Here is a 13776-nt window from a genome sequence, read left to right as displayed (position 1 = left end):
TTCTCTGAAATGTTGGGCCCAGCATAAGAATTAAATTCCACATGCACTACTTGCAGTTTCATTCTGAAAGACTGTCTGGAGAAAAGCAGGAATGAAAGTGCTCTTTCAGCTACAAGTGCAGTACTTCAGCAAAAATCAAATTTAGCTGTCGTGTGAGGTCAATGGGGGCTTTGTATGTTGAAAGCAAGTGATTCTCTGTTGGAGTGGGGGAGTGAAGTCAACAGCTGAAATAAGCTTAATTGCAGGTTGAAGCTGAAAAAGATACTATCAGATTTTGGTTGTCTTCCTGCCTGTACCTCTTCCTTGTCTTATATCTTGAATCCTTCCTCGTCCATAAAGTACCTTATTGCTGTGAGCAGAAGACTTGTTTCTGTGTTGCTGTTGGCTTTGCAACCCAGGGGTTTGCTCTTGGTATCAATTTCATATATTTTGGGGAAATAAAAACAAAATGGAGTGGATGTGGGTGTGAGAGATGAGATTTCTCTGGAAACAAAATAGTGGGAATGTTGCTTGTGTTTGGCTTTGAATACCTCTTATGTAAAAGGAAATCTTTTTTACTGTGGCACTACTATGGTTTCATCTAGTTTTATAACATTGTAATTGGTGAAGTGTTCAAGTAATTTGAAACTCCTTTCCCTCTGTATTTTTTGTGTTTGTTTGAAATGTATACTGATGTTACTTACAAGATTGATTTTATTTTTTCAGTAATATTGCTTATCTTTGGTTTGACTTGCAAGAATTAAAATTACCTATGCTTCAGCATACTTTGTAATCAGGAAATGGTAGACCTAAGTTGATCTTGAATTAAGTATAGGTAATTTATACCTTGATATATCTAGTTTCTTAATGTGAAGCTGTTTTTCTTTCAAAATTGTTAAAAGTGCAATTGTATATTTATGGAGGGGGAAAATGGGAAGTTAATTTTATCTCATGAAATGACATGTCAAAAATTATTTCCAAGTTAGACCACTTGATAATAGTTAGGAGTCTCAGAACACTGATGGAAATTGTCATTTCTTGTAATTTTTTTGTGATGTCTTACAAATATCTATAAACTTGATTAATACAAGCCAGGGGAAAAAAAATATAGTCTTTATTTAACATCCTTAAAATTGGGTTTTATAATGTGGCAACTCGTATATCATATATCTCTCAACTTATATATCTCTTACTTCTCATTTTTATTATGTTTTCACAATGAATTTATAAATAGGAGGTTGTGTACATGGTCTGATACTTTTTGCCTGTAAGGATGATTTTCTTAGTGTATGAAAAATCACAATCCAGGGTTTGTGGTAAGCAGTTGTGTCGTCTTTCACTAATGACGCAGTGACTAAGCAGTGACATGTGGATTCATGTGACTGTTGTTAATTATAATTATGCAGCAAGTAAACCTGTGTTACCATGCTTGTCTCTATTTTACAGCTCTCATGCACAGTGTCAGGTGTTCAGGTTTCAGCATAAGTGTCCCCCTCCCCCTTACCTGACTGCCAGAAGCAGTAATACTTCCAATATTTGATAAAATTACTTTTCTTTGTGGGGTGTATATTGAAAATAAATTGGTGGGGCTGGGAGGGTGGGTCATGCAAAGCCTACATATGACTGTATTTGTGCTATTGGGCAGGCTTTATAGACTTTTTGGGAAAGGGCACTGAGTTACCCACAAGGCATTTTTTCTGGATGGTCTTTTTGCTGAGCTGTAGGAAATTCCAGATTTTCAAATGTCAGCTGTAAAAGAAGAATTTTCTCAGGCCTCTAAATGCTGGGTTGTGTGTATCAATTTCAGGTTTATAGAAGAAGGGAGAATGGCTCAAGAAACTAACCGTAGCCAAGTGCCTATGCTTTGTTCCACTGGCTGCGGATTTTACGGGAATCCTCGCACAAATGGCATGTGCTCAGTGTGCTACAAAGAACACCTTCAAAGGCAGAACAGTAATGGTAGAATTAGCCCTCCTGGTAAGTAACCCCAGCACACAGTGTGTGTGTCAACAACTCAGCCTGACTGAGCGGACAGCAGCTTCCTGGCCATGTCCAGATACTGATTGTTGGAGCGTTAGTGCAAACCATTTCGTTCCAGCATCTTACCTTATGGAATGAGCTTGGTTGGAATGCCCATAATGTAATTGTGTTGCCACTAATCTGCTCAGATGTAGACTCTCGCTAATACCTTTTGTATTCATTTGAGTGTTTCTGATTTGAAATTATAAAAATGCAGAAAAAACACTACAACATATTTTTGCTGAAATTATTGACAGAGATAGGATTGAGTTTGGGGAATGTTTGTGAAAGGCGTTTTAAGTACAGGTATTTCATCTCTGTGACCTCATTCTTAAAGATTAACCTGTAGACACTTGATAGTGATGGCTTTTCCTTTTGAAGGCCTTCAGGGGCTTTTGTGCACATCTTTCCATAAGTTCCCCTGAAGGTCTTCAAGGAAAGATCTGCTCTTACATTACCTCCTTACTAAAGTTATCTTGAGTTTCATTTCCAGGATGGGAAAAGGCAACAATAGTTTCTCCTTAACTTCACATACTTTCTGTTCTTTTTGGCCCAGTGCTCTGTGTACTGTTGCCTTTCCTTCAACCTGACCTTTTAAGTAGAAGCAATATCTTCCATTGAAATCTGGGCATCTGCATTCTACATGTTCAAAATGCATCTGGAGTTGGCATTAGGATGTTATACTAGTGTTCTCCCAGATCCATCTTGATTTTTTTTAAACTAAACACCAACTTCTTGTGTCAGAGTACAGCAGTTCATGCTGAGAGAGCTGTCCATAGATGCTTTAATTAGTAAAAAATAATAACTGCTTTAGAACTCCAGCTTCAGAATTTTCTGCTGTGTAAGTTCTGAGGGCCTGGGGCTGAAACAAGATCAAAATATGGCCAAACATAATTACTTTTTTGTAAAATTACAGTTCCTTACGGTGTAGACAGAGATTCAGTTACTCTCCTGGCTGGTGTTGTAGGGGTCGAGGAGTAAATGCAGAGTGTAACTTCTGTAATGCAGGAAGCAGCATAACGCCTTTTCCCTGGGTGTGTCTTGCAGCAGCCTCTGTCAGTAGTATCACCGAGTCCTTACCGGTCCAGTGCACAGAGGGCAGTGCCCAGGAAACTCAGTCCACTTTAGATTCTACATCGACTCCATCTATGCAGCCAAGGTAAGGTGCTTCAGTCTGCTCTGTGTCTTTACTGAAAAATCTCTGTCAAAATGATTAAATGAAGTGTGCTGATCCTGCATAATTAAATGCTGGAACCAGGATTAGGAAAAGGTGTAAGATTTCAGTGCTAACTTTAAGGCATGGGATCTCAGGGTGAATGCTAGCAGATCTTTGTGCTTCATCTGGCATTCAGATGGAAATTTGTCTTTAGAATTTAGCTTTAAATGGAAGTTGTCAGTTTCTGTTCTACAGAGATTTGTCTGGCTGCTCTTCTGCTTCCTCAACTTGTAGTTGTACATTTACCAAAGGAGAACGCTTCTCATCCTAGAAATTTGAGGATTTTTGTAAAATGGCAGGGAGCTGTTTACAAGAGCTCTCATAAATAAATGTATGATAATGTGTTAACAAGCCAGTTGCTTTGCAAGAAGCGGGGAGTACTAGAACAGGGTAAAGACACAAGTCTTGGTACAAGTTGTGCTACTGAATTATCTCTTATTAAACAAGTAATTTCCATCTGGGTTATTCAAGGATACATAATATCCTCTTATAAATCACTCAGACTTACTAAGTGTTCTCCATTTGTAAAAGCTAAATATTTGTTTATATTTAGTGGCTCCATTTCAGTTTAGAGTGACACAACCAACAGCAACTTAAGCACTTTGGAAATTTTTTGAGTGAAAAGTGTTAGTGTGTTATATACTATGGAAGCTAAACTTGCAGTAATACTCATTTCAACTTTTCTTTTAAAAAATGAATGTAGTGCAACACAGGGCAAGGGAGATTTCATCAGTTACTGCTGATTGATTCTGCTCAGACTTTTCTGTTCCCTAGCTTTTTATAGGAGGTGTTATCTCATGCTTGGATCCTGCATATGAACTGAGAGCTAGGTGCCATGCTTGATGCTATATTTAGTCTTTCCATTCTGAGGTTTATAGTTGGGGTAGAAAATACGTATCTTACCCTGAAACAACTCTTCTGGTGTGTGTAAAAAAAAAAAAAAGTTCATCCAGGTCAATGCACAGATGTGAACCAATTACAGTGCCTTGCTTTTGTTCTGTCACAACTTCAATAAAACCATGAAAGAATAGAAGTGCCTCACTGATCACTGGCTTGATTACTGGCTGCAGAAGAAAGGAGTGGATGGTTGTTCTTGGACTTGCACTTGAAAAAAAATCAGTGTCACTTGCTTGGGGTTTTGTTTTCAAAATAAAAAAAAAGCAGGAATTCAACTTCAGTCTCTGGAAATACCTCAGACTTAGGATACTCTGAGGACAGATAAAATTAATTGACAATGCCCTTTTGTAGGTGGCCAAATGGGGCAATTCAAGACCTATGTGCAGTTCTTGACAATTAAAATTACAACTCCAGTGCTCCAGTTGTGCCATGGAGTGCTGGTTCATGGGCTCATGGATAATCTGGTTTTTGCCTTCAGAGTGAATCCCTTAGTAGAAAGGAAGAAAAAAAAATTGCAAATGAGATAGAGCTCTAAGTCCCAAGCAAGAGGTAGCACTGTCTTGTTCCATAGGAGAGCTGCTGGATGAGCATCTTGGCTGGGAGTCATGGCTAGTGTTGAATTGCTCCCTCTAAACTGCTCAGAGTGTTCATTGGTGAGTGTTCAGCCATGCTGTGATTTAGCAGTATGGCTAAAGCATTGGGAAGTTAAGCCTGCACCACTTTACACTCTGAAAGGGGTTCTGTGTGCAGCTGCTGCAGCTTTATTACTGGAAACATTGACACGCTGCAATTTTCTTGTTTGTATCACCAGAACACTGAAACTGTCTCCTGTACAATTATCTTGCTGACTTCTGTTGTAAAGATCCTTGCATATTGAATGTTGCATTGTTGCTTCTGTGTGGAATGATGGTATGCCAAACCACCCAAAATATTTTCCTTTTTTACGGTGGAAACTGTTTTGTTGCTTTCAGTATGAGTTGAAAAAAAAAGTTTACCTTTTGTGTCAGTTCAGATTGTAGCAGTTTTAAGTGGTTACACAAAGAACTTCAGAGGTTCTGGGATACCTTCTCATCAAGAGGTGTCCTAATATATCTCTTACAGGAAAAAAATGTGAAAATGCATAATAAAAATGATAATTTTCTTCTTTTGCCCCTCAGCCCTGTGTCCAGTCAGTCACTTTTAACAGAATCTGTAGCATCATCCCAACCGGATAGTACAGCTGTGGACAAAACAGTACCTGAGACAGAAGAGTTGCAAGGTTGGTGCCTAGTTTTCAGTGACAGAACTTATGAATAATGTTTTTTAAACTTCAGCTGTTCTTAATACACTCCTGTTCAAACATGTCTGATTCTCAAACCCAAATATTCTGTGAAATCAGGAGGCATAATAAGAATAAAGTTTCTTTTCTTAAATGGCAAGTGAAACTGAAAGCTTATATTTAATAAACAAGTGTTTTAATTGGTGTTGGAAATGCACATCATAAATCAACATCCTGTTCTGTCTCTGTGCCATGGCTGTTACATCTGAGTGGAGTTTTGAGTGTCTCTTACTTCTTGGAGTGACCATTTACAGCTCATATCAGAAGTTTATGAGCATATTTGTCTTTGACATACCCATTGCAAGAACAGAGTCAGTATCTTTTATAAACAAGAAACACCTATAAAAGAAGCTTTCACCTCTGTAGTGGTGTAAGATTTTGAACTACTGAAATTCACATTGTCAAATATAAGCTTACCAAACCACAGGCTCTGTTTGCTTGAAGCACAGTGGCTAAGAGGGTTAACTATATTGGCCTAAAATCCTCCTTGCTGGTACAATGTAAAGTTTCTTTTCACTTTTTTCTTGTTTTCTATGTGAAGACTTACAGAGCTTAAGGTTAAAACATGTTTAATAGTATTTCTTAGGAAATGCAAAAATGCCAGGTAGTATACAAAATGTGCTCAGATTGGTGACCTATAGGCATTATAAAAGGTATTTAAAGGTAAGTCAGTAAGTATTCTGCCTTCTGCTGAGACAGTTTAGGTTTTAGTGGGGAGGATTATCTTTCTGTGGACTAGTCTAAACATAGAAGTGTGGGTTTTTTACAGATACAACTTGTAATTCCACTTAAACATTCTAAATATTAGTTCTTTGACTGTATGTCTGTTATCAAAGCTTTGCTTCTCAGATACTTTTCTAAACCTGACCTGTCCTTTTCTGTAGGATGGAATATAAGAGTCATTAGTCAGCTACTGTGCTGAGTAAGGCTGTCTCCTTGGTTAATAAACTTGGGAGAAAAGCTTTTAATTCTATTTTTTACCACTTTTACTAGTCTTTGAGGTGTCAATTGTTAGAAACATGTTTACTCTTGAAGAGATACATTCTGGAGATATACTCTAATGCCTGTTACGAAGTTTGTGTTCTGGAGCTGAGAGCTCTTGTCTCAGTTTTGACAATGCATCTTCTGGCTTTTCACTAGGAGACAGAGGCAGAACTTTACTTTATGGACCCTGGCACTGTGAGGTGTCTTGGGCCTGTGAAAAGACTTTTCCCAGCAAGTTTCCAGAGGCATGTCTCTCTTCTTACACACTTGGATAAATTTGTGCTGCTTCTAATTCTGCACCTCTCAAGCTTATTCTCCTATCTATGAGAAGATTTGAATTTAGGGATGTATCTGCAGGATCAACATATATCAGGTGTTAAGGTTACTCAGCTGTGTCCTCTGTCCTTTTCTTTGTACCCTCGTTTCTAAACTAAGAACATCACCAGCATGTAGTTGCAGTTCTAAATTACCATCCCTATTTATAACTCTCTGGCAGGGTCAACCTTACTTCCTTAAGAGTTCCTTCTGTGTTGTCCCTTGACTGAAAATCATAGGAAATGTAGTGCTTCCAGTTTTAAAGCATTTTGATTTGAAAATGTAAGTTTGGAAGGAAAGCAGCTTAGAATGGATGCTGAGAGGGATTTCATTGAATTGCTGTCACAGTTGACCTTCCTGAAGTTTCTTGGTTTTGGAATTTGAATTTTAGGTTGGTGACAGGCATGTAATACAAACATGTGAATCCAAGGGGTTTTTTTTAGCATTGCCTAAGTTTCTAACATTTAGGAAAAAAGATAATTCACAGCAATGTGCTAGTTGGTCCCAAAGTCTAATAGTACTTTTGTTGATGTAGGGGAGCAGGAGAAATAATGTCAGTATTTATTTTGATAAAGTCTTGCCTTGTGGGAATGTCTGTTCTGGGGCGAGTTGTTCTATGCTGCTGCTGTAAGTTAATGTATTGTGTTCAGCTGAGGTCCCCTTAACTTGCCATTTAACAAAAATTACCAGGCTACAACAACATTGAATGAAGGACTGGGTGAATAATTAAGCTTTCTGAGATTACTGTTATTACTTTTCTAAAGCAGACAGATAAATGAGACTTGAGCTGCGTGCAACACAGCCCTTGCTGTTTGCAGTCAAGCTAAAACTACAAAGGGATAAAATTCCCAAAGAGCATTTCAGATTTGTTTTTGTTGGATTTATGCATTGCAGAAGAAATAGAGGAAAGCTCTAGAATGTTAGAAAGTGTAGGCTTTAGAGCTAGTGTTTCCATGATGATGCTTGTGGAGCAGTACAAAAGGCCAGATGCTCTAAGATAGAGAGTAATAGAAATTTTTTTAACTTTAATGTTCTTAAATACCATGAAAATGAGTTTCATTTTAGGTAATCTTTAATGGCATGAAGTACAGTCCAGCTTTTCTAACAGCTTTCTTCTAATTCCAAGTAATTTTAACTACCTTCTGGGCTGCTGTGCCTTTTGCTCAACATGATGGCCTTGTTAGGATCAGCCAGTCAGGATTTCTGATTTGTTAGCCAAGGCTGCCTCCAGGCAAGCCTGCAAGCAGGTAAAAAGGTGCTTCACTTCCCTGTGGTAAAGGAAGATGGTTAAAACCATCCAGGTTAGGATTCATGCTTCTGGTTCAGGGAGGATTTTAAAGGTAAATGAAGCTTGTCAGGGAAGGCAGGAGGACTCCACCACAAACATTATGAAGCTCCTACAACTGAGGAACATGGTGGTAAAAGAATAAATGGATGGATTCAGCCCCTCTGAGGCTGAAAACTTCTGAGAATGAAAACAGCTTCTGTGATTTTCAAGCTTGTTGTGAATTGGAGAGGAGCATGTGCTGTTAGCATTGCAAAATGCCATCACTCATGTCATGTGGTGTGGTTGTTACTTGGAAAACCAAAGTACAAAGTTAGATTGGATTAACTGTCTAAAACGTACATGGCTGTTCTGAATGAAGTCACCTGATTTTGGGCATATCTGGATTTTAGTGAGGTTAAACAGTGAAGTTCAAGCGAAGTTTAAAAAACTTGAGATTAAAATAATTAGGTTGCTACAGAATTTTATATTGGGGTTACTTGGACCTAAGGTGAATGCAGTTGAGCTAATGGCTTCAGCTTCAGTGGGCCTTATCAGGGTGGGCTCAGTAGACAGTACTGGAAAGGAATTGATGGATGCTTTCCACTTCTGTGGTAGTACCAGGGACTCAGAGGTAGAGTATGATTATGACACAAGTGTATCAAATAATACAGGATATCATTATCTACTGGGTGAATGCTCCTGGGGGAGAGGAAACACTCAACAGAAAGATTTAAAACTAAATTCTGTGGGTGAGTGTGCTCTTACTTAATTTGCCGCTTCCTAACATTTAAACAGTGTATTTTAGGCTGATTATGTCAGTTTAAAATGTTCACAAGCAGTGATGTTCTCCTTTGGATTTACTTCACATTTCACTCCTCTGGTAGTGTGGGGGTTCTTCTTACTAGCCCAAAGAAGTAAATGTAGCTGATCGTGGTCTTCTGTAGGAATGAGAAACCTTTTTCTTTTAAAATCTCTGCCCAGTAATGCAGGGGTGATGAATGTAAAACATGGAGAGAGAGAACAGGATGGGTGTCTTGCTGCACACACTGAGCTGTGTTGTGCCTGCAGGGGCGCAGAGGCTGGAGTGCATTTTGTCATGTGGCTGCTGCTGTTTTTGTGCTCGGAGTATGCTCATGCTCAGGCCGGGGTTTGCACAAGCAAAGCAATAGGAAAAGCTTGTGCCTTTAGGAGGAAATCCAGGCTCTGCTTGTTTTGATCAGCTAGGAACACGTTGTGTAAATCGGGGAACTTCTAGTGACCAGCCCAACTTGTCAACTCCAGAAATATGACTGTGTTCATACCTTACTCCTTTTTGGTTAGTTGGCAGCTTGTACTGCTGCTGCCAGGGCTGCTGTTCTTTGGCTGCAGGCAGGGCTGGGGCTGGGGGAAGGGATGACTTGGTTCAAGGAAGGCAGGCAGCAGCATCCTGGAATCCAGATGAAGTGCAGCAGTTGGGGTGGCTCCAAGCTGGACAGTATTGCATCTTGCCTGGCTTTCTTCTGCTGTGGTCATCACAGGTAGCTGATAGACTGAACAGTGGCACTTGGTATCTAAAGTAGTTGGGATATTTGTGATTATCATAGAGGATTTTGGTTCAAATCTCTAGCTTCTATTCAAAAGCAAATTGTGACTTAAAATTTATGGTTACTACAGTAGATACAAAGTGACTTGTGGTGCAGTAGAAGAATCTTCCCACTCAGTTCTACACTGAGCAGCAGCTCTTAAATATTTTTAAACTTTTTTAGTGTGAGAGCCATACGCACAAAGAAAATGTAAGTAAGGGTGTATGAGAGCCTTGTTATGCAGGGAAGAGTGCCAATTTTTCCTAAATTTAACTAATAGTTACAGAGGCTCTTAGTGAAACTTAGATTGAGGTGACTGATTTTGCTATAACAGGAAATGCAAGCTGGAGAATGTTAGCTCATGGCATGAATATGTCTTAATGAATTAATAAAGACTGCAATATCTGTTTTGTGTAAAACTACAAAAGTTCATTTGAGTAAGTCTTACCCCTTCTAGTACTTCCCTCACCTCTTTTAGTCCTTGCTGATTTTGGTTCTTGTCTTGCAATCCTTTTGATATTATGCCCACTCAGAAATGTGCCCTTTAACAGCCATTTAAAGACATTGAACTTTTTTTCTTTGCGAACTATGAATTGTTACAAATTTCAGGACAAAGAGAAGGTCTGCTTGTAGCATAGATGGTGTCTGAGAAGGAATTAGTAGACCATATATAATAGCATCTTTGCTAGATTAATCTGTGGAATATACTGTCCCCTCAGGCAAAGTCTTTGCTGGTGATCAGGTATCTTGGTATCCATTGATGTTGCTTAGTACAATGTTTTGATACATAGCAAAAGTGATGAGTGCCCTTTCCTTTCAAAAGAAAAAAAAAAAAGATCAGAATAGCAGCACATGAAAAACCCCACTGGATTTGTCATGCAGAAGAGCTGTCAGCTGGTGAAGAGCCAGCACAGAACTGCATCTGACAGTCTCTGATGAACGAAAGTCCAGCTGCACAGAGATGCCTGCAGCTTTTTCCCTGACAAATGTCTGAGCTTGCTGTTGTGTTCCCTTCCTTATAGCACTGGTTCTAGCTCTGCTTCCATCCACACCCCTCCCAGCTGGAGCTTGCTTTTGTTCTTTGCTGCAAATACTCCCAACTTCTGTGTGTCTTACTCACTGGAGACTTGTTTTGCTGTGGTCCAGCTATGTCTGGTAGGCAGAGGTTGGCTCTTAGCCCTTCTTGAAATGAAGTTGGTTTTTTTTTCATTTCTATTTCTGCTTTGTAATGTAAGGAATGTGCAAATACTTGAGGAAAACCAGCCAACTTCTATTTTTACCTGACTCAGGCAAATACTACTATTACTTGTTCATAGTCTCCCACACAACCTGTAACCTGTTTCTTTTAGATGTGAGAGAACACTAAAGTAGGTTGAAAGATGCCTTAGGAGAAATATCTTTAAAATTAGGTTTTTACCTGCTTCCTTCTGGGCTCCAGTGCAGTGTAGTTCCACCCTGTAAGTCTGGGTCTCTTGAGCTGGTGTTTCTCACCCCAGGCAGTGACTTTTGTCCTGTGTAGATGTTTTCCAGGTGTGCAAGAGCAGCAGCATCACAGCAGTATAGATTGTTCTGAAACACTGTGTTTTGTGTGGCCTCCATGTTGCAGTCTTCAGCAAAAATAATGTTGATTCAGGATTTGAAAAAGGGTGTTTGGCTCAACTGATCCTGTTACATAGAGTGCTTCTTGAAAGCAGATTTTGGGAGCTGGGCAAGTAACACTGAGAGGAAACACTTGGCTGTTGGATTTTCTTCCTGGATCTGACAGTGCTGAGTCTTGCTGTTAAACCTATGTTTATTGTTTTGGTTGTTTTTTGTGGTGTTTTCAAGCATTTGGTGAATTCTTCTCTTAAATTTTATTGAATGTCTAGAAGGGGGGAGTTCCAGTTGCTGTGGAGACACCAATGCACTTCAGACATGGAAACTGCAGCAAAATGGCCAAATGTACAGCATGGACTTTAGATTATTGTAGGACTTAAAAAGGCAGAGACAAACTTTTTTCTCCACTGTTCTTACTAATTTTTTTTATGTCAGCTTCAGTGTCAGAGAATGCAGAGCCTACACCTGAAGAACAGGACAAGTCGCTTGACAAACCAAAACAGAAAAAGAATCGTTGTTTCATGTGCAGGAAGAAGGTTGGACTGACTGGTAAGAAATACTGATTTCACTTTCCTTAGGCTTGTTTAGGCTTTGGCCCTTTGAAATGTTATCTTAAAGGGAAAATTGGGGCATGGTCATTTGATATTGAATTGAAATAACAGTCCAGGATGCTTTCAGCTGACTCTCACTAGATTAGTCATTCATGTATCATTTTGTTTTTCAGCCTCCTGTCTTAAAGTGAAGTTCATAATTCCAAATACTTCCTTATGGAACTCTGCTTAGCTAAAGAATTGGATGATATTTTGCTGCCATTCACTAACCAGCTTTGCAGTGGTCCAGTGAAAGGGCCTGAGTTCTGGAGGGTGAAGATTCATAAACATGGCAAAAGAGCAGGAGTTCTCTAGGAATGTTCTGTGCTAGTCATGCAAAAAGAAGGAATGGTCAAGTCAAATCTTGCTGTAATCACTTAAAAATGTATTACTTGTGATTCTTATGCTTTCTGCAGCAGAGGCTCTTTGGCTGATTGATTGACACTGGTGACTGAGATTTACTGCTAGTGAGTGAACACATTCAGGATTTAAAGCAAACCAGTGTCATTAGGAATGTTGAAATGTCTAAGCTGCTGTTTCTGTCCACAGGGTTCGAATGCCGGTGTGGGAACGTTTACTGTGGAATGCACCGTTACTCAGATGTACACAGTTGCTCTTACAATTACAAAGCTGATGCTGCTGAGAAAATCAGAAAAGAGAATCCTGTAGTTGTTGGGGAAAAGATCCAGAAGATCTGAACTGCTGCTTCTGCTGGAATACAAAACTCTTCTGACCATCTGCAGATTAAATTGACTTGAGCTTTTTTCCTTAGTCATCAGGAACGTAGAGCAGTGTATCTTGCCTAGACCTTTTAATCATGCATGTCATCAGATGAATAGATTTTTTTTTTGGTTTTTTTTTGTTTTGAAAATGACTCTGAACATTATTTTCATGCAGTTTTCTGTGGCTGAAGACTTAAGTAAACTTTACAAGTATTATCCTTTAAGATCATTTTAATTTTAGTTGAGTGCAGAGGGCTTTTATAACAAACATGGAGAAAATATTGGAGGGCTGTGCTTTTCCAGGATAAAACATGCATGCGTTAACTTTGCAGTTTATTTTCTTGTTGTATATAGCTTTTCTCTGCAGCACAATTTCCTTTTTTTTTTTTTTTTATTGATAATGCCTTGTATGGCACAACTAGTTATCAGTAACTGAATGTATTTTAATCATTATGGCTGCTTCTGGTTTTTTTTCCCATTAACGAGAGGTTATACATGTTCGCATATTAGCTTGTTTGCACCCTCTACCTATTTATGTATGAATCATTTGTAATGAGAGTGTGTGCTGAGATTGTGTGGGGTTTTTTGTTGTTTTTTTTTTTTTTTAATTGGGGTTTGTTTTTGTGTGTGTGGGGGGAAGGCTGTATGCACTTCATTGACTGCAGTTTTCATTGGGATTACATCCATCAGTTTGTCTGTACACAAATATGAAGAATGATCTGAAGTACCTGTGCTGTATTTATGTTTATCCACGTCTTAACTTTGATTAAATAAAATTTAAAAAAATCTGAGCCTCTGTGGCTGTCACTGGCATATGTAAGTTGGATTTCTCTTGCTTTATTTTAATGGGGACCTTCCATTGATGGTTCCTTTACTTAAAGTGTATTTATTCACAGCTACCCTGTGTATCCCAATGCCTGCTAAATTCTGATGTGTTTTTTTTTCTCTTCACCTGTAATTACCAGAGACACTGCAGATTCCAGACCTTGTCTGTTGATTTTAAAATTCAGAATGCTCTTAAAAAGCTATGGCTGGCAATTAGTAGATAAAACACTACATTTAGGATATAAACTGTGCAGCAGAAGGAGCTTTCTCTGGTGGTAACAGAAAGTAATCTGCAAGACTGAATAATAAATGAAGTAGCTTGTGCTTGCAGAAATGGCCTAACCACAATCTATGAAGCACATGGAGTTTATAGTGAAGGAAGGAAGGAATAAATAACTTACTGGCAAGTTTCAGTAATGGTCTGCCTTATCATGGGTCAGAGAGCCTGTATTTCCTCAAAGCATTTGCTAAACTTCCTCTTAACAC

The 13776-nt window shown here is 38.9% G+C and overlaps 1 protein-coding gene across 3 annotated transcripts in view; it reads left to right on the top strand.

Moving 5' to 3' along the window:
• Nucleotides 1–13285, top strand: part of ZFAND6 (zinc finger AN1-type containing 6) — a 36405-nt gene extending 23120 nt beyond the window's left edge. For all 3 annotated transcript variants that reach the window (XM_030955165.1, XM_030955166.1, XM_030955164.1), the window contains 5 exons: nucleotides 1787–1956; nucleotides 3046–3157; nucleotides 5269–5369; nucleotides 11589–11702; nucleotides 12293–13285. In XM_030955165.1, coding sequence (XP_030811025.1) covers nucleotides 1806–1956; nucleotides 3046–3157; nucleotides 5269–5369; nucleotides 11589–11702; nucleotides 12293–12441 — 627 coding nt within the window. In that variant the 5' untranslated portion in view covers nucleotides 1787–1805 and the 3' untranslated portion in view covers nucleotides 12442–13285. The remainder of the gene's footprint in view (nucleotides 1–1786; nucleotides 1957–3045; nucleotides 3158–5268; nucleotides 5370–11588; nucleotides 11703–12292) is intronic.
• The last annotated feature ends 491 nt before the right edge of the window (nucleotides 13286–13776 follow it).

This window comes from Camarhynchus parvulus, chromosome 10, assembly GCF_901933205.1.
Source record: "Camarhynchus parvulus chromosome 10, STF_HiC, whole genome shotgun sequence".
Taxonomy (NCBI): domain Eukaryota; kingdom Metazoa; phylum Chordata; class Aves; order Passeriformes; family Thraupidae; genus Camarhynchus; species Camarhynchus parvulus.
The sequence above is the reverse complement of the archived record's forward strand: the minus strand, read 5'-3'. Positions and strand labels throughout refer to the sequence as shown.